Raw genomic sequence first — 19,251 nt, 5'->3', positions numbered from 1 at the left:
GTGTGTCAAGCGGAGTGTCATCAGCGTCATTAACATTTTTGAACACTCACTATGTGCAAGATACCAGGTTAAGCCTGGCAGGAGGGGGGCCAGTTGTGCAGAGGTTTAAGTCTCTACTTTCATTCATTTGCTTAGTTGACAAATATTTGTTGAGCACGCGTTAACGCAAGGCACTAGGGTCTGAAGATGGACCTGATGGCTGCTGAGCTAGAACACATGCTTAAATGAAGATTGGAAAAGGCGCTAGGTTTAGGGTTTGGACATTTTGGTCTTCTGTTTATACAGAAAATCGACTGGGATGGAGATTATGAGTTTATTTCTTCATATATATATATATACAGCTTGAGGGTATTAAACTAGGGGATTCGGGGCTGCGGGGGGCGGCTCACACAAAAGATCAGGAAAAGTAAGTCCCTTGGAAAAAAAAGGAAAGTCAGGCTAAAGCTGATGGCTTTGGAAATGGATTAAGGATTTCTTATGAATTCCCCATTTTATATTTAGAAGTAACATTTTGAATGCCTCACCCCTTGGAGTAAATCTGGTGGTTAAATAATCAGAGGAGGTGGGAAAAAGAAATAGGAATAGCCACCAAAATAATGAGAAAGAATGAGGTGAGGAGAGAGACTTGTTCAGACACCCATTTCCTCCAAGGTTCAGGAAGGCCTGAGGTTTGCCTGCCCTCAGAAGGAGGCTAGGCGTTACCCGGAGGGTGTTGATGAAGAGTGACATCTGTGTACCAGACACGCAATGACAAGATGATTTAACCCCCCTTCCCAAAGAGATCATCAATGACTGCCCAAGGCTGCTGCTTCCAGACAAAAATCTATGACACAACAATAAAAGAATCTATGCAGCATTTTACCCTCAAGAATGGAGACTGCTTTCATCTTGGCTATATTTATCAACCTCTCCCCCACCCCCCAAGGGCAAGTAAGTGACCGTCGTCCACCACTCTCTGTAGAGACTAAGTCACTGAAATGGATGGGGAGCCCCAAGCAGGGTCCAGGAAGGCCAGGGCCAGGCACTATCCAGCTCATTCAAGGGCACACCGACTGGGTGATACGCACACAACTACTCCAGGCCGGACACCAAAGCCCATAGCTTCGGCGGATCAGGCCACGTCCCAAGCGCAAACAACGCGGGCAGCCGGGGCTCCCGCTTCTGCTTCACTCCCAGCACGGCAGGAGCTCTGAACACACATCCAGGGTTATGTAACACCTATCTGTCACGGTCCATATGACCAGGGGACTTTCAAAATCATGGTGGCGTGTAACAGTTCACGGTGGTACAGTCATCCCACGGAATCCTAGGTGAGAAGGCACAGGTAGACAGATCCAAGTGGCTGCGCGTCCATGTCACCGCACTTTTCCTATCCCCGGGCGCGCAGATGCATCCGTGAAGTCTCAAACCAGGCACGCAGTTCAGCGAAGACCGTAAGGGAGGACGCCTTCTCGGGCAGGATCGGAACGCCGCCGAGCTGGGTGGGAGGGCGGCGGGCGCGGGGCGGGGCGGGGCGGCCGGGGCAGGTGCGGGCCTGGGGCGGCGGAGGCGCGGCGTGAGCGCGGAGGCCCGGCCGGCCGGCCGCCCGCCCTCCGGCGAGAGGAGTTCCCGCAGCCCGCCCCTGCGCCCGCCCCTCGCCGCCCGCGGCTCCTCCTCGCCGCCGCGCCGCGCCTCGCCTCACCTCGCCATGGTGGAGCGGGGAGACGAGGCGCCGCTGCTGCGTTGGGCCGAGGGCCCCGCCGTCTCCCCGCCGCTGGCCCCGGACCCGCAGGCTGGAGGCCGGGGCTGGGGCGGCGGCGGGGTCGGCCGGGCGGCCGTGGAGCCGCCGAGGAGGCGGGAGCCCGAGGAGCTGGGTCCCTCCCAGGTGCTGCTGCAGCCCGGGCGCCTGGAGCTGGGCGACGTGGAGGAGGACCAGGTGGTGGCCGTATTCGTGGTCACCTTCGACCCCCGCTCGGGTGAGAGCCGCTCCGAGACCGCGGGCGGGGAGAGGGTCGCCCCCCACTGGGCTTCGGGGGCGGCGGGGGAGGGGCTCGCTGCGCGCGCACCCGCACACGTGCAACCCCCTCCGCGCCGACCGGGCTGCCCCGGGCGAGCCCGGTGCCCCCGGGAGGTCGGGTCGTGGGGCTTTGTTCCCTGCGCTTCTGACCCCCTCTCGGTTGCGTCCCGCTGCCTCTCAGCGGATCCCCAGCCCGCGCGCCCGTCCCCACAGTCGTGTTTGCGCTTCTCCGGTGACAGAGGATCTTGTTTGCGGCCACAGGCACGCTGGCTTTTGTTTTCTTTTCGGGCTCGGTTAAAAGGTCTCTCCCGTGAAGAGGAGGAACGCCCCCCAGGTGAATTCCTTCCGAAACGGATCGTCCTCAGCTTCCACGTTCTCTGCTTCCCGCCCTTGCTCCCCATCCCTCCCTGCACGGTAACTTTGTGAGCGGCCAAGTTCACTCTCTCTGACGGTATTATTTTGAGGAATTGATGCCTGGAGCATTAAGGGGTGGCACTGAGGGATTAAGCTGGAGACCGATGAAAAGAGAAGCCTCCTCAGGTAGGCTCTCTTTGGTATGTTTGGAGAATTCAAGTGTTATCTCGCATAATCTTTACCCTGACCGTCCAGTAAGGAAGTGTGCATTTTACTGGTGAGAGAATTCATGGGGTTCAAAAGTGAATGAGTAAATACCTCCCTCCGAGAGCCTTAGGTGGTCGGGGAAGGACCCTGCTCTCAGGATTGGAGGGATGAGAGCTGTAGTCTTGGTTCTAGGGTTTAAGAAAGCCCAGGTGTGTCTTTCTATCCTAACTCCACTGAGGTTGCTGGAATGTGGAGTGTCTATTAGGGGAAAAAAAACCAGAACAGTTTCTTTCTGGAGTTCCCTTCCTGGTCTGGCAAGGATGAGGTGTGGAAGCCATTCTGAAAAACTTGATACTGTGCGCTGGAGTGGGAGGAAGAAGGGTGAGGGTCTTGGGATGGCAGAAGATACAATCCAGGCAGGATTATAAACCAGCAAGACCCAGGAAGAAGTAGGAACAGCTGTGGGGAGACTAGGCCTTTCTGACTCCTGTTTATTCCTTGGCCCCATCCCAGTGGGTTTCAAACATTTTTGACTGTGACCGACCATATGAAATTCATTTTACATACCAATCAGTGTGCTCACATACGTACATATGTAACTGAAACAGAAGTTTCATGAAATAGTATTAACCCCTTTTACAAGCAGTGCATACTGGCATTTTCTATTTTTCTTTTTCTTTTTTTTAATGCTTATCACATAGGCTAGTTGACTCATGTATGGTTGGGACTCCCAGACAGAAAAACTGTTCTTTTTTTGACCAGAGTAACCTTTATTGCTAGACAAAAACAGATACTACTTTGTAACTAATAATATTCCTTATGCCCTACCCCATCACCTACATACAGTAAATAGATGTGAGCATGAGATTCATTCTGGAACGTGTTTAAGAGTAACTAGAAGAAATGGAGAGAAATCGCTAACAGGGTCTGATTTAGCAGTGGTCGCTCTGGCGGTAGAGCCTAGAGAGGGGAAGACGAGAAGAAAAAAAAAAATACTACACTAACCACAGATGGAGTTAATAACATTGAAAAGCACCACAGAGCTGGAACCCTCCCCCTGCCTTGTCAATCACAGCTGGTGAGCATGATTTTGTGGGTATGTGTATATGGAGTATTTGTGTGTACGTGTGATACACACACACGCACAAGTATGTATTTGTAATGGTTTTCAGATTAAGGTTAGTGTGGAAAGGGATTTAACTGACACTTGGACACTTGCTTTGTGCAGGCGTTTTACTATAATGGTTTCATCTAATTCTCATCACCATTGTAATTTGATGATCGTTTATAACCAAGGATGATTAAGTAACTTGGAAATGTTAACTAGCTAATAAATACTTGACTCCGAGTCTGGTTGTCTTTCTAGAATACAACACTGCCTGAACCTCTGGCCCCTAACTTTTCAACTTACTGGGTGCAGAGAGGGGAGAGGCTGAGAAGGAGTGGGGGAGGGGAGAGAGTGTGTTTTAACTTTGGTTGATGGTTTTGTTTTGGTTTTTTTTTTGGAAAGCTGCTGTTTCCTGCCCCTAACTCTCTTTTGTCATCTTCTCAGTCCCAATTGGCACTTTACTTCCTGTAAAAAATTGTGATAGTACCTATAGCAAGTAAAAATTATATGGTGCAGTATAATTCTAAGAGTAGAAGATGGAATGAATGAATGCTACTGGGGTTTTCAGGGCTGCAAAGGTTGACACTAGGACAAGGGCCTCAGAGAGCCCCTGGAGTGTCCCTTGGGTGAAGGTTGAGGGTTGAGGAAATCACGGTCTGGAGAGGGGAGATGGAGGCCCTCGGATGCCCAGTGAGCGGGAGACGTCGCTGGGGCCAGACTTTCGTCTCCCGGTTTTAATAGTTCAGTGTCTTCCTCATTCTGCTATGGAGGCAGGTGTGCTATGTTATTATTTAATCTTGGTCCACCAAGGCTTTTGCCTTCCTTAGCCCATGATACCCAAAGTAGTAAAGTGAATACTGGCTTCTTTACCCAAATCAGAACATATCACAGAAGTTCTTCCATGCGAGAAACTGGCTAGAGTTTCTGCGCCTGCCTGTCTGCTCCCCGTGTCTCTCCCAGCTGTGTCCTCAGTGTCCTTCCCCAGGAGCTCCTCCCTTGTCCCCAAACCTCCCCAGTCGCCTACTGCCCAGGCCATGGGTATTTCGTTCATCTTCCCACCTGGTATAGGGAACTGTTGGCACATGTGCCTGCGAGAGTACAGGAGGGGATGGGGGAGGAGAGAATCCACAGCCGTGGGTCATGTGTCAGGGCGTGCGTGGTCTGGGTGCTGAGAGAGGGTGCGAGGGAGGAGTTGGATCCTGGTCACACACACATTCACACGCTCTTGGGCGGGGATGTGCTCAGTGATTCCCAGACCGGTGTATGGGAATAAGAGTAATTCTCCTATAGTTTTGGATACTAATTTTGGGTTGGGCATCTGTAGAAAGAATCAGAGAAGAGGCTGGGGCCATAAAGAATGTTATTTTCACTGGAGTCACGGTTTGAAAATTATGGTTGTTGGATCTACCGATGTTGTGAGGTCTGTAGGGGCTTCAGGGTCAAGTGAGGCAGAGGCGCTCTCTCTCTCTCACACACACTCTCCTTCCCCTGTCTCTCACTCACTCCCTGACACACTCAGTCTTTATCTGGAGCAGGGAGTCCCTGGGATGGTGGTGGTGCCGGCCATGTGGGCTACAAAGCTGCTATTGAAACCAGGCCCAGATGCCGACTATGGGAGCCAAGTGGGAGAGGTTGGCAGCCAGAATATTGCTTTTTCATTGTGTCCAACCCATTATTTAGAGCTTTGGGTTTTAATTTTGATTCTCTTCTTCGGGTCTCTAGTAAAATTTTTGTTCTTTTGTCTGCTTAATTAAGGGAAAAGTTACTGTCACACTTGGAAATCAGCCTGCTCCCCCATCCCCTCTATGAAGGTGACATAGCTGTCTCGCCATGTGACTGAGGGCTTGTGTGTGGGCCTGAGGTAGGTAGAGCTCTGGCTCTACAATGTGTGACACCTGTGAATCAGCCTCACTGGACTGTTTCTTTATAAGAGATTCACTTTCAACAGCTGCATTTTCCCCAGAGTTATTTTGTGAGTGTCTGGGGGAAATTCCTATGCTGTGCGTGTCTGTGTTGGGTTGGCTGAGTGGAGGAAAACCTGCTGAGGTTTGTAAGATGTCTCTTTTTCCTTTGTTCTTCCTGATTAGGGATGAATTACCTGTTCCTCCCTCAACCTCTAGCCAGTGCCTAAATCACATCTAAGCCCCTATTTAATTTAGTGCATCGAAGTGCTCCTGTGTTCATGTCAAATGAGCGTAGTATTTAAAATCACTCACATACACTAATTTTAACCCCCATACATTCTCCGCGTAGTCAGCAGAATACAAGCATTTTCTTTTAAACAATGGTGATGTGGAGGCAGCGAGACAGGGCCAGGTGTAGCATCTGAGGCATAACTTGGAGGGCTGCCCAGGTCATCTGACTCATGCAAATAATAAATGGCTCCAGCCTCTGGTGGGAACGTGACAAAGCAGAATGAGAATGGAAAATTTGGAGCGCCATTTTGAGTCTCAAAGAGCAGTCCTACGAATGGCCAGCTCAGAGAGGCCAAGAGAAGGCCGGTTCTGATAGCCTAGGCAAGAAAGCCTCTTCGAATGATTAACTTTGCCGCATCCTTTCTCTGTAGTTTCTATCAGATGTCAGTGGAATACAGCTGTGGTGAATTTCATTAATTCCCACATTGGCAAACTCTTTCCCAAGCTGTTGGTGATTCACCTGCTTGCGGTTTTCAGGGAGAAAGTCAGTTGGTGACCATCTGCAGCGACTTCTGTTTCTCCTCTTGAAAGTGGATGGAAACTAGAGTAGGAGTGGGAATCATAACCACCACCACTTACTGAGTGCCCACCACGGACCAGGAACTAGGTAATCCTTTCAACAATCTTCTCTGTAATGACGAGAAAAACAGAGGCACAGGGCAGTTAAGTCATATTAAGTCACAGAGCAGAGAGGGGCAGAAGTCCTGTGCTTCTTCCCACATCACACCACACCACACCACTGCCTGGCGCAAAATGATATGGGGCCCCTGAAATGGAAAGTTTCTTCCATGTAAAATTAATGCATTGGAATTCAGCCATGGATTGGCATATGGCTGACTTGAAATCACCGGGATTAATTTCTTCCTGCCTCAGGTTTCTTTATACTGACTCGTTCTTCCTTTGCTTTGGATATGCTCTCATCCTAGGTGGTGGTAAGACAATTCAAAACTATTTAAGACCCAGAGTTGAGCGATATGGGCTGTCGACTTTTCTGGCGTTAGAGTCTGAACCATATCAGCTTCTGAGGTTTCTTCCATCTCTGGGATTTGGGGGCCTCCTGCAGAAGTGGGGACCACAAGTACACCTGGATTCTTGCCTTTATTCAGGGCTTGTGTGTATGCCGATGGGCAGAGCTGATGGAAAGAGTAAAAATCAATGCACATGTTGGAGAGGGGAGAACTGGTACACAGCTCCACTCTTGAGGTCAGAGGAGCCGTAACAGGACCTTGAGCTGAGGTAGCCACTGCTTACGAAATCCAGGCCTCAGGAGGAAATTCTTGATTGGGAACCGCCCAACACGGAGGGAGAAAAGGAGGAAGGAAAGCCACGTATTTCCCATTAGACAGAGATTATTTTGGTTCAAGATCATTGCTTTCTCCGTTTTAAATATTCTGAGATCAGCTTTCTTAACAGGCAGCAGCAGTAGCAGCTAATATCTATCCTCCCTGGAGAAATGGTGGTTGGTGAAATCCAAATATGCTTGGGGGTGTGGTCATTTCACATTTCAACAGAAATAGAAAGCAGAGGCAGCCCTGCGTGTAGATAGGACAGAGTACATCTCACCTAGCGTAGGAGCTTGTGAAACATCAGCTCTGGGAGGCCTGGCACACAGGGCCACGAGGTTCAGACCGTCTCTGCATCTACAGCCAGGCTCAGCATTGCCCTGTGGCTTCCCTGGGTACCTGAGCCGCCAACTCAGTAATCTCTTAGTCCAAGTTCCTTTGCCTGAGCCCAGAATCTGGCACTGGGCTGCCAAGTTATGTTCCATCAATATTTATTGAATGACTGGCTGAACGCACACAAAGCAGATTGCCACGTTTGTTCCTCGTGCGGTCATGTCCATCCCTCCTAGAGGCTAGGCAGGGCCCAAGGCAAGGGGGGGACATGGAGATGGAAGGAGAGCAAGTCAGGAAATAAGGCACTTGTCAGTGTTGACTCCTCTCTTTGATTGCCTACCCCTGGGATGAGCCCTTCTGTTCAATCCTGCCAGGCCCCAGCTCCCTGGCTGCGTTCCTAAAGTGTGGTGAGGAAATTTGTAAAACCAAATGGCTTTGAGTGTGAAGGCTGAGCCTGAGGTAGGCAGCATTCTGTGTGAGGTTTTTCTGGCCCTAAATGGCTCACGACAAGGATTGTTATTTCTGCCAAATCACTTTCCTTTAAGCCTCTTACAAGTTCCATATATAAACGGGTTTCTAATTTTTGAGACTAGTGTACTATTTCTGTTAAAGGATGACCTTTAGCCATCATGCTGTTTCATCCCCTTAAATATAACACATTGTCTCAATTATTTTTTGCTTTTGCAAAGTCCTTTATGCTTAGCTTATGGTTTTTTGCATCTCTTATTTCAGTTATGTTTCTTAATTCATATGTTGAAATTTTTTAATTTAATTGTTTTTTTATATTGGGGTATAGTTGATTTACAGTGTTGTTAGTTTCAGGTGTACAGCAGTGATTCTGTTATACATATATCCATTCTTTTTCAGATTCTTTTCCCATATAGCTTATTACAGAATATTGAGTAGAGTTCCCTGTGCTGTACAGTAGGTCCTTGTTGATTGTCTATTTTATATATAGTAGTAATCCCAAACTCCTGATTTATCCCTCCCCCCCCACCTTCCCCCTCTGGTACCATAAATTTGTTTTCAAAGCTGGTGAATCTTTCTGTTTTGTAGATAAGTTCATTTGTGTCATATTTTAGATTCTACATATAAGTGATATCATATGGTATGTGTCTTTCCCTTTTTGACTTAATTCACTTAGTATGATAATCTCTGGGTCCATCCATGTTGCTGCAAATGGCATTATTTCATTCTTTTTTATGGCTGAGTAATATTCCACTGCATATATTGATATGTACCACATCTTTATCCATTCATCTGTCAATGGACATTTAGGTTGCTTCCACGTCTTGGCTATTGTAAATAGTGCTGCAGTGAACATTGAGGTGCATGTATCTTTTTGAATTATGGTTTCCTCCAGATATATGCCCAGGATTGGGATTACTGGATTATATGGTAGTTTTTTAAGGAACCTCCAGACAGTTCTCCATAGTGGTTGTACCAATTTACCTTCCTACCAACAGTTTAGGAGGGTTGCCTTTTCTCCACACCCTCTCCAGCATTTATTGTTTGTAGACTTTTTGATGTTGGCCATTCTGACCGGTGTGAGATGATACCTCATTGCAGATTTCATTTGCATTTCTCTAATGATTAGCGATGTTGAGCATCTTTTCATGTGCGTATTGCCATCTGTATGTCTTCTTTGGAGAAATGCCTATTAAGATCTTCTGCCCACTTTTTGATTGGGCTGTTTGCTTTTTTGATATTGAACTGCATGAGCCGTTTGTACATTTTGGAGATTAATCCCTTGTCAGTCACTTTGTTTGCAAATATTTTTCCCATTCTGTGGGTTGTCTTTTCATTTGGTTTATGGTTTCTTTTGCTGTGAAAAAGCTTTTAAGTTTCATTAGGTCCCATTTGTTTATTTTTGTTTTTATTTTCATTAGGAGGTGGATCCAAAAAAGATATTGCTACAGTTTATGTCAAAGAGTATTCTGCCTATGTTTTCCTCTAGTATCTGGTCTTACATTTAGGTATTTAATTCATTTTGAGTTTATTTTTGTGTATGATGTTAGGGAATGTTCCAATTTCATTCTTTTACATATAGCTGTCCAGTTTTCCCAGCACCACTTATTGAAGAGACTGTCTTTTCTCCACTGTATATTCTTGCCTTCTTTGTCCTAAATTAATTGACCATAGGTGTGTGGGTTTATTTCTGGGCTTTCTATCCTGTTCCATTGATCTGTATTTCTGTTTTGTGCCAGTACCATACTGTTTTGATTGGTGTAGCTTTGTAGTATAGTTTGAAGTTAGGGTGCCTGATTCCTTCAGCTCTGTTTTTCTTTCTCAAGGTTGCTTTGGCTATTTGGGGTCTTTTATATTTCCATACAAATTGAACATTTTTTTGTTCTAGTTCTGTGAAAAATGCCATTGGTAATTTGATCGGGATTGCATTGAATCTGTAGATTGCCTTGGTTAGGATAGGCATTTTGACGATATTGGGTCTTCCAATCCAAGAACATGGTATATTTTGCATCTGTTTGTGTCATCTTTGATTTCTTTCATCAGCATCTCATAGTTTTCAGAGTACAGGTCCTTTGCCTCCTTAGATAGGTTTATTCCTAGGTATTTTATTTTTTTGATGCGATGGTAAGTGGGATTGTTTCCTTAATTTCTCTTTCTGATTTTTCGTTGTTAGTGTATAGAAATGCAAGAGATTTCTGTGTATTAATTTTGTATCCTGCAACCTTACCAAATTCATTGATGAGCTCTAGTAGTTTTCTGGTAGCATCTTTAGATTTTCTATGTATAGTATCATATCATCTGCAAACAGTGGCAGTTTTACTTCTTTTCTAGTTTGGATTCCTTTTATTTCTTCTTCTTCTCTGTTTGCCATGGCTAGGATTTCCAAAACTATGTTGAATAAAAGTGGTGAGAGTGGACATCCTTATCTTGTTCCTGATCTTAGAGGAAATGCTTTCAGCTTTTCACTGTTGAGTATGATGTTAGCTGTGGGTTCGTCATATATGGCCTTTATTATGTTGAGGTAGGTTCCCTCTGTGCCTACTTTCTGCAGAGTTTTTATCATAAATGGGTGTTGAATTTTGTCAAAAGCTTTTCCTGCATCTATTGAGATGATCATATAGTTTTTATTCTTCAATTTGTTATCAGGGTGTATCCACTGATTGATTTGCAGATACTGAAAAATCCTTGCACCCCTGGGAATAATCCCACTTGATCATGGTGTATGATCCTTTTAATGTATTGTTGGATTCGGTTTGCTAGTGTTTTGTTGAGGACTTTTGCGTCTATGTTCATCAGTGATGTTGGCCTGTAATTTTCTTTTTTTGTGATATCGTTATCTTCTTCTGGTACCAGGGTGATGGTGGCCCCATAGAATGAGTTTAGGAGTGTTCCTTCCTCTGCAGTTTTTTGCAAAAGTTTCAGAAGGATAGGTGTTAACTCTTCTCTAAATGTTTGATAGAAGAATTCACCTGTGAAGCCATCTGGTCTTGGACTTTTTTTTGTTGGAATTTTTTTGATCACAGTTTCAATTTCAGTACTTGGTGATTGGTCTGTTCATATTTTCTATTTCTTCCTGGTTTGGTCTTGGAAGACTGTACCTTTCTAAGAATTTGTCCATTTCTTCTAGATTGTCCATTTTATTGGCATATAGTTGCTTGTAGTAGTCTCTTATGACTCTGTTTCTGTGGTGTCAGTTGTAACTTCTTTTTCATTTCTAATTTTATTGATTTGAGCCCCTTCCCTTTTTTTCTTGATGAATCTGGCTAAAGGTTTATCAATTTTGTTTATCTTTTCAAAGAACCAGCTCTTAGGTTCATTGATCTTTTCTATTGTTTTCTTTGTCTCTGTTGCATTTATTTCTGCTCTGATCTTTATGATTTCTTTCCTTCTACTAACTTTGGGTTTTGCTTGTTCTTCTTTCTCTAGTTGCTTTAGGTGCAAGTTTAGGTTGTTTATTTGAAATTTTTCTTGTTTCCTGAGGTAAGATTGCATTGCTGTAAACTTCCCTCTTAGGACTGCTTTTGCTGCCTCCCATAGGTTTTCGATCTTTATGCTTTCGTTTTCATTCGTTTCTAGGTATTTTTTAATTTCCTCTTTGATTTCTTCATTGATCCATTGGTTTGTTGTAGCACATTGTTCAGCCTCCACGTGTTTGTGTTTTTGCAATTTTTTCTTGTAGTTGATTTCTAATCTTATAGCATTGTGGTTGGAAAAGATGCTTGGTATGATTTCAGTTTTCTTTAATTTACTGAGGTTTGCTTTGTGGCCCAGCATCTGATCTGTCCTCGAGAATGTTTCATGTGCGCTTGAGAAGAATGTGTATTCTGCTGCTTTTGGATGGAATGTCCTATACATATAAATTAAGTCCATCTGGTCTAATGTGTCATTTAAGGCCTGTGTTTCCTTATTGATTTTCTGTCTGGGTAATCTGTCCATTGATGTAAGTGGAGTGTTAAAGTCCCCCACTATTATTGTTTTACTGTCAGTTTCTCCTTGTATGGCTGTTAGCATTCGCCTTAATTTATAAGGAGCTCCTGTGTTGGGTGCATATATATTTATGATTGTTATATCTTCTTGGATTGATCCCTTGGTCATTATGTAGTGTCCTTCTTTGTCTCTTGTAACAATCTTTATTTTAAAGTCCACTTTGTCTGATAAAAGTATTGCTACTCCAGCTTTCTTTTGATTTCCATTTGCATGGAATATCTTTTTCCATCACCTCACTTTCAGTCTGTATGTGTCCCTAGATCTGAAGTGGGTCTCTTTTAGACAGCATATATACAGGTCTTGTTTTTGTATCCACTCAGCCAATCAGTGTCTTTTGGTTGGAGCACTTAATCTATTTACATTTAAGATAATTATCGATATGTATGTTCTTACTGCTGTTTTGTTAATTGTTTATTTGGCTGTGTTGGGTCTTAGTTGCGGCACGTGGGATCTTCGTTGTGGCATGTGGGATCTTCGTTGCAGCACGCGGGCTTCTCTCTAGTTGTGGTGCGTGGGCTCAGTAGTTGCAGCACGCAGGCTCTCTAGTTGTGGCATGCAGGCTCCAGAGTGTGCGGGTCAGTAGTAGTGGCGCGTGGGCTCCAGAGTGCATGGGCTCAGTAGTCGCAACACATGGGCTCTCTAGTTGTGGCGCACAGGCTCTAGAGCACATGCGCTTAGTTGCCCCGTGGCATGTGGGATCTTAGTTCCCCGACCAGGGATCGAACCCACATCCCCTGCCATTGGAAGGTGGATTCTTAACCACTGGACCACCAGGGAAGTCCTGCCATTTTGTTAATTGTTTAGGATTTGTTTTTGTAGGTCTTTTTTTCTTCCCTTCCTCTTTTGATCTCTTCCCTTGTGATTTGATGACTATCATTAGAGTTGTGTTTGGATTGATTTTTCTTTTTTGTGTGTGTATATATTGTAGATTTTTGGTTTGTGGTTACCATGAGGTTTTGATATAGCAGTCTATATATATATATATCCAAGACTGTTTTAAGTCTCTGGTCTCTTAATTTCAAATGCATTTCCAATATCCTGCATTTGTACTCACCTCTTTGCACAATTGCTGGTTTTGATACCATATTTGTGTGTGGATAATTTCTTACCTTTACTGTATGTTTGCCTTTACCCATGAGCTTTCCCATTTGTAATTTTCTTATTTCTAGTTGTGGCCTTTTCTTTGCTGCCTAGAGAAGTTCGTTGAGCATTTTTTGTAAAGCTGGTTTGGTGGTGCTGAATTCTCTAAGCTTCTGCTTGTCTGTAAAGTTTTTGATTTCTCTGTCGAATCTGAACAAGAGCCTTGCTGGGTAGAGTATACTTGGTTGTAGGTTTTTTCTTTTCACACTTTAAATATATCAGGCCACTCCCTTCCGGCCTGCAGTTTCTGCTGAAAAATCAGCTGATAATCGTATGGGGGTTCCCTTTCTCTTTGTCTTTAATTTTTGTCAATTTGATTAATATGTGACTTGGCATGTTCCTCCTGGGGCTTATCCTGTATGGGACTCTCTGCACTTCCTGGACTTGAGTGTTTTCTTTCCTATGTTAGGGAAGTTTTCAGCTATTATCTCTTCAAATATTTTCTCAGACCCTTTCTTTCTCTTCTTCTGGGACCCCTATAATGCAAATGTTGGTGTGATGAACATCGTCCCAGAGGTCTCTTAGATTGTCCTCATTTCTTTTCATTCTTTTTTCTTTATTCTGTTCCATGGCAGTGATTTCCACCATTCTTTCTTCCGGCTCACTTATTCATTCTTCTGCCTCATTTATTTTGCTTTTGATTCTGTCTAGTGTATTTCTCATTTCAGTTATTGTATTGTTCATCTCTGTTTGTTCGTTCTTTAAATCTTCTAGCTCTTTATTAAACATTTCTTGTATCTTGTTGGTCTGTGCCTCCATTCTTTTTCCAAGATCTTGGATCATCTTTACTATCATTACTCTGAATTCTTTTTCAGGCAGATTGCCTATCTCCACTTCACTTAGTTGTTCTTCTGGGGTTTTATCTTGTTCCTTCATCTGGAACATATTCCTCTGCCATCTCATTTTGTCTAACTTTCTGTGTTTCTGGTCTCCGTTTCTCAGGCTGCAGGTTTGTAGTTCCTCTTGCTTCTGGTGTCTACTCCCATTAGGTGAGGTTGGTTCAGGGGCTTGTGCAGGCCTCCAGGTAGGAGGCACTGGTGCCTGCCCACTGGTGGATGGAGCTGGGTCTTGTCTCTCTGGTGGGCAGGGCCGTGTCAAGGGGTGTGTTTAGAAGTGGCTGTGCACTCAGGATGACTTCAGGCAACCTCTCTGCTGTTGGGTGGGGCCAGGTCTTGGTACCAAAATGGCAACTTCTGGGAGAGCTCATGCCAATGAATATTCCCTGGGGCCTCTTCCACCAGTGTCCTTGCTCCCACAGTGAGCCACAGCTGACCCCTGCATCCCCAGGAGATCCTCCACGACCCGCAGGTAGGTCTTGCCCAGGCTCCTGTGGAGTCACTGCTTTGCCCTGGGTCCCAGTGCACATGAAACCTTGTGTGCACACTCCAAGAGTGGAGTCTCTGTTTCCCCTAGTCCTCTGTAGCTCCTGCACTCAAGCCCTGCTGGCCTTCAAAGCCAAATGCTCTGGGAGCTCCTCCTCCCAATGCCAGACCCCCAGGCTGGGGAGCCTGACATGGGGCTCAGAAGTCTCACTTCTATGGGAGAACCTCTGCGATACAATTATTTTCCAATTTGTGGGTCACCCACCTGGCGGGTATGGGTTTTGATTATATCATGAAAACACCCGTCCTACTGTCTCGTTGTGGCTTCTTCTTTGTCTTTGGATGTAGAATACTTTTTTGGTAGTTTCCAGTCTTCTTTGTTGATGGTTGTTCAGCAGTTAGTTTTGATCTTGGTGTTTTCATGAGAGGAGGTAAGCTCAAGTCCTTTTATTCTGCCATCTTGTCTCCCTCTCATATGTTGAAATTTTTTAAACCTCAGAAAAGTTGAAAGAATAGTACAGTGAAGATCTATATATCCCTGACTTAGATATATGTGTCACTCCCCATTTGTTGACATTTTGCCATATTTGCTTTATCTAAAGTCAGTTCCACAGTAATGTGAAATACGCATTCCTAAAAACCACTGTGCTAAGCAAATCGTGCAGTAAAAATCACAGGGCTTATGGGGAAGATGGGGTGAGGGGCACAACACTCAAAAACTTTGTCAGTGACACATTAAAGAAAGATAGGAACATAATAAAAGTGGTAGGATGGTTGTACGTATGTTAAATTATTAAGAAATACATCAATACTCAAAATACGGCACTCTACCTTAAAAAAGACCTGCTTTGCATAGGAAGGTGGGTGTTGGAAGGGTTGAGCTTGTGAATTATAATGAAGCAGAGGAAGAGGGCTTTGTGAAATTGGATGGAAAGTTGTAACACTAGAGGAGATAAGTGTGGCTCAGAACACAGATGGTGAACCAAGGTAGCAGGCAGATGTTTGAGTGTTGTGTGGAGATGCGTTTTGTGTAGTGCTACAGCTGGGTGCAGTTTTCTGTGTTCACATTGTGAACCTTGAGATCAAAATCACATATCAGCAAACATGAAATTCCCTATGATTGAATTGTTAACATATCGACTGCTTTGGAACAAATACGGCCAGCATTATAGCAGAGCTGAGGATATATAAATATACTTTTTTTTTCTGAACTATTTGAAAGTAACTTTCAGACATCATGACATTGCATTTCTAAATACTTAAGTTTAAATCTCCTAAGAATAAGGCCGTTTTCCTACATAACCACAATATCATTACTACCCCTAGGATAATTAACCTAGGTTAATTAATTTATTACCTTTCTTAATTAATAAATTTTATTTTATTTTTAACAATTTTAGGTTTACAGGAAAACTGAGCAGAAAGTACAGAGTTTCCATATACCCTCTTCCCCTACCTGCCCGCCCGGCCCCCCTGTTACCTCTATTATTGACATCTTGCATTAGCGTGGTATATTTATTATAATTGATGAACCAATATTTATACATTATTGTTATCTGAAGTTCATAGTTTACATAAGCGTTCACTCTTCGTGTTGTACATTCTCTGGGTTTTGAAAAATGCACAATGTTAGGTATCCACCATAACAGTATCATACAGAATAGTTTTACTGCCCTAAAAATCCTCTGTGCTCTGCTTATTCATCTCTGCTTACCCCCTGATCTTTTTTACTATCTATAGTTTTTCCTTTCCAAAATGTCACATAGTTGGGATTTTGCAGAATATAGATTTTTTAGACTGGCTTCTTTCACTTAGCAATATGCATTTAAGTTTCCTCCAAGTCTTTTCGTGGCTTGGTGGCTTATTTCTTTTTATTGCTGAATAGTATTTTGTTATATGGATATCCCACAGTTTTGTTTATCCATTCACCTTTTTGAAGGACATCTTGGTTGCTTCCAGTTTTTGGCAATTATATTAACAAAGCTGCTATAAACATTAACGTGCAGGCTTTTGTGTGGACCTAAGTTTTCAACTCATTGGATAAATATACAAAGGAGCATGATTGCGGGATCATGTGGTAAGAATATGTTTAGTTTTGTGAGCAACTGCCAAACTGTCTTCCAAAGTGGCTGTACCATTTTGCATTCTCACCAGCAGTGGATGAGCTTTCCTGTTGCTCCACATCCTCGTCAGCATTTGGTGTTTTCAGCGTTTTGGATTTTGACCATTCTAATAGGTGTATAGTAGGATCTCGTTGTTTTAATTGGCAATTCCTTGATGATATGTGATATTGAGCATGTTTTCATATGCACGTTTACCATCTGTATGTCTTCTTTGGTGAGATATCTTCAGATCTTTTGTCCATTTTTTAAATTGAGTTGTTTTCTTAATGTTGAGTTTTAAGAGCTCTTATTTTGGATATAAGCCTTTATCGGATATGTTTTTGCAAATATTTTGCCCCATCATTAGCTTGTCTTTTTATTCTCTTAATGGTGTCTTTCACAGATAAGAAGTTTTTAATTTTAATGAAGTATAACAACAGTTTTTTCTTCATGGATGATTCTTTTGGTGTTGTATCTAAAAACTCATTGCTAAACTCAAAGTCACCTAGATTTTCTCCTATGTTATCTTCTAGAAGTTTTATAATTTTGCATTTTACATTTAGGTATACTATTCATATTGAGTTAATTTTTGTGCAAAGTGTAAGGTCTGTGTCTAGATTCATTTTTTTCCGTATGGATATCCAGTTGTTCTAACACCACTTGTTGAAAAGACTATCTTTTTTCCCATTGTATTACCTTAGCTCCTTTGGCAAAGATCAGTTGACTATATTTGCGTGGGTCTATTTCTGGGCTCTCTAGTCTGTTCCATTGATCTATTTGTCTAATCTTGTGCCAGTACCATACTGTCTTGATTACTATATAGCTTTATAGTGAGTCTTAGAATCAGGCAGTATTATTTCTCTTCAGTATTGTATTGGCTGATTTCAGCCTTTTGCCTTTCCATGTAAACTTTAGAATTAACTTGTCAATATCCATAGCTTATTGGGATTTTCATTGAGATTGCATTGAATCCATAGCTTAGCAAATGTGAAATTCCCTATGTGCACATTGTTCTTAATATATCAATTGTGTTGGCACAAATTCAGCAAGCATTGTACTAGAATTGACTAAATACAGATAAAAACTTTTTTCCTTAGCCATTTGAAAGTAAATGCAGGGCTTCCCTGGTGGCACAGTGGTTAAGAACCCACCTGCCAATGCAGGGGACATGGGTTCAAGCGCTGGTCCAGGAAGATCCCACATGCCGAGGAGCAACTAAGCCCATGCGCCACAACTACTGAGCCTGCGCTCTAGAGCCCACGTGCCACAACTACCGAAGCCTGTGCTCCTAGAGCCCTTGCTCTGCAACGAGAGAAGCCACCACAGTGAGAAGCCCACGCATCACAACAAAGAGTAGCCCCACTCACCGCAACTAGAGAAAGCCTGCGCACAGCAACAAAGACCCAGTGCAACCCAAAATAAAAAATAGTAAATAAAATAAATTAATTAAAAAAAAAAAGAAAGTAAATGCAGACGTGACTTCACTCCTAAATACTTGAGTATAAACCTCCTAAGAAAAAGGACATTTTTCTACATAACCACAATGTCATTACTACTACCTTTTTAAAAACATGCATATCCTCTATAAAGCTGGGTTTTTGCTTTGTTTTTGTTTTTAGTGTCCATCCTGTCTTGTGCTAAGCACTGTGTTGTGTTGGGATGTACAGATAAACAAGCAGAGTTCCTGCCTTTAAGAAATCCAGTCTCCTGGGGAGACAGACATCTAAGACAATGATTGTATTAGGCTGGGATGAGGGCCATAGTAGCTTTATCTACTTTCCTTTCATTCAAGGAGTGTGTCAGCAGAAATGTTCTTCCTGTGGGATAAAGAACTGTTCCCAGTGTGGTGTTCTGGAGTCCATGCTCCATTCTGTGATTCACCGGCCTGACCCTGATGGACCTTTCTCCCCGACCTAGAGGAGCTTGCATCCATCTAGAAGAGAAGGATGTAACTAACAGGGTGTCATTCACTTCGTCTGATTCTTTCAGTTCCTATACAATGAGGATTGGCCAGGCACAGAGGAATAAGAAAGAAGCTTTGAGAACCAGGCTGAGGAATTGGGGGCTTCATTCTTCAGATCAGCTGTATTAAGTAAGAAGACGTATGTTTGGCTATGAATACCAGAGACCCAAATTAACAGTGACTTAATCAGGATAAGAGTTTAGTTTTCACTTAACAGTCAGGAGATAGCCAGTCCAGGGCTGGAATGCTGGTTCAGATCCATGGGTCATCCAAGGATCTAGACTCAAGTTGGCTCTCGCTCCATCATCCCCTCCTTGATATGTGGGCTGATGCCCTCACCTGTATGATTCAAGATGGCTTGTCACCACATCCACATGCCAGGCAGCAGGATGGAAGAAGGGACTACATACTCCTTCCCTTTAAGGCACGTTTTGGAAAGACACACCTCACTTCTGCCTGTATGCCACTGGCCAGAATTTACTTGTGTAGCCATACCTATTTGCAAGAAGGTCCAGAGAAACATAGTCACCATTTGGAAGGCCATAGGCCAGGCTAAGAATAGGAGGTCCTATTCCCTATAAGAAAGGAGGAGTGGTATGTACTAAGGGTCAACTTGCAGCCCCTAATATACTGGTATTTCTTAAAAAAAAAAAAAAAGCCTTCTATAAAATTTGGCCCTTAAGATGCTCCTTAAAAATAGGTTTATTGGCCAAATAATTTTGGAAACATTTAGCATGGTATTGATCTCGCAGAGATTCGTAATGTAGAGAAACATTAAAGGCTCTGAGAAGTT

At 43.6% G+C, this 19,251-nt stretch overlaps 2 protein-coding genes across 13 annotated transcripts in view; one reads left to right on the top strand and one right to left on the bottom strand.

Moving 5' to 3' along the window:
* WEE2 (WEE2 oocyte meiosis inhibiting kinase) overlaps positions 1-1,134 on the bottom strand; it is a 38,248-nt gene extending 37,114 nt beyond the window's left edge. Inside the window, exon 1 of the mRNA XM_082473015.1 lies at positions 1,068-1,134. The gene's annotated coding sequence lies outside the window, so the exon portion shown is untranslated. The remainder of the gene's footprint in view (positions 1-1,067) is intronic.
* A 489-nt stretch (positions 1,135-1,623) lies between these two features.
* Positions 1,624-19,251, top strand: part of DENND11 (DENN domain containing 11) — a 61,432-nt gene continuing 43,804 nt past the window's right edge. For 9 of the 12 annotated variants that reach the window (XR_014266835.1, XR_014266836.1, XR_014266837.1 and 6 more), the window contains exon 1: positions 1,642-1,955. Coding sequence is in view for 4 of the 12 variants with exons in the window: in XM_082473083.1 (XP_082329209.1) it covers positions 1,688-1,955 (268 nt within the window). In the remaining 8 variants the exon portion in view is untranslated. Of the gene's footprint in view, positions 1,956-19,251 lie in introns of all 12 variants that reach the window. The other 3 variants (XM_082473085.1, XM_082473086.1, XM_082473084.1) reach the window with 3 other exon arrangements.

This window comes from Balaenoptera physalus (assembly GCF_965194825.1).
Source record: "Balaenoptera physalus genome assembly, chromosome: 8".
Classification (NCBI taxonomy): Eukaryota; Metazoa; Chordata; class Mammalia; order Artiodactyla; family Balaenopteridae; genus Balaenoptera; species Balaenoptera physalus.
Note: the sequence above shows the minus strand (reverse complement) of the source record. Positions and strands in the feature narration are given on the sequence as shown.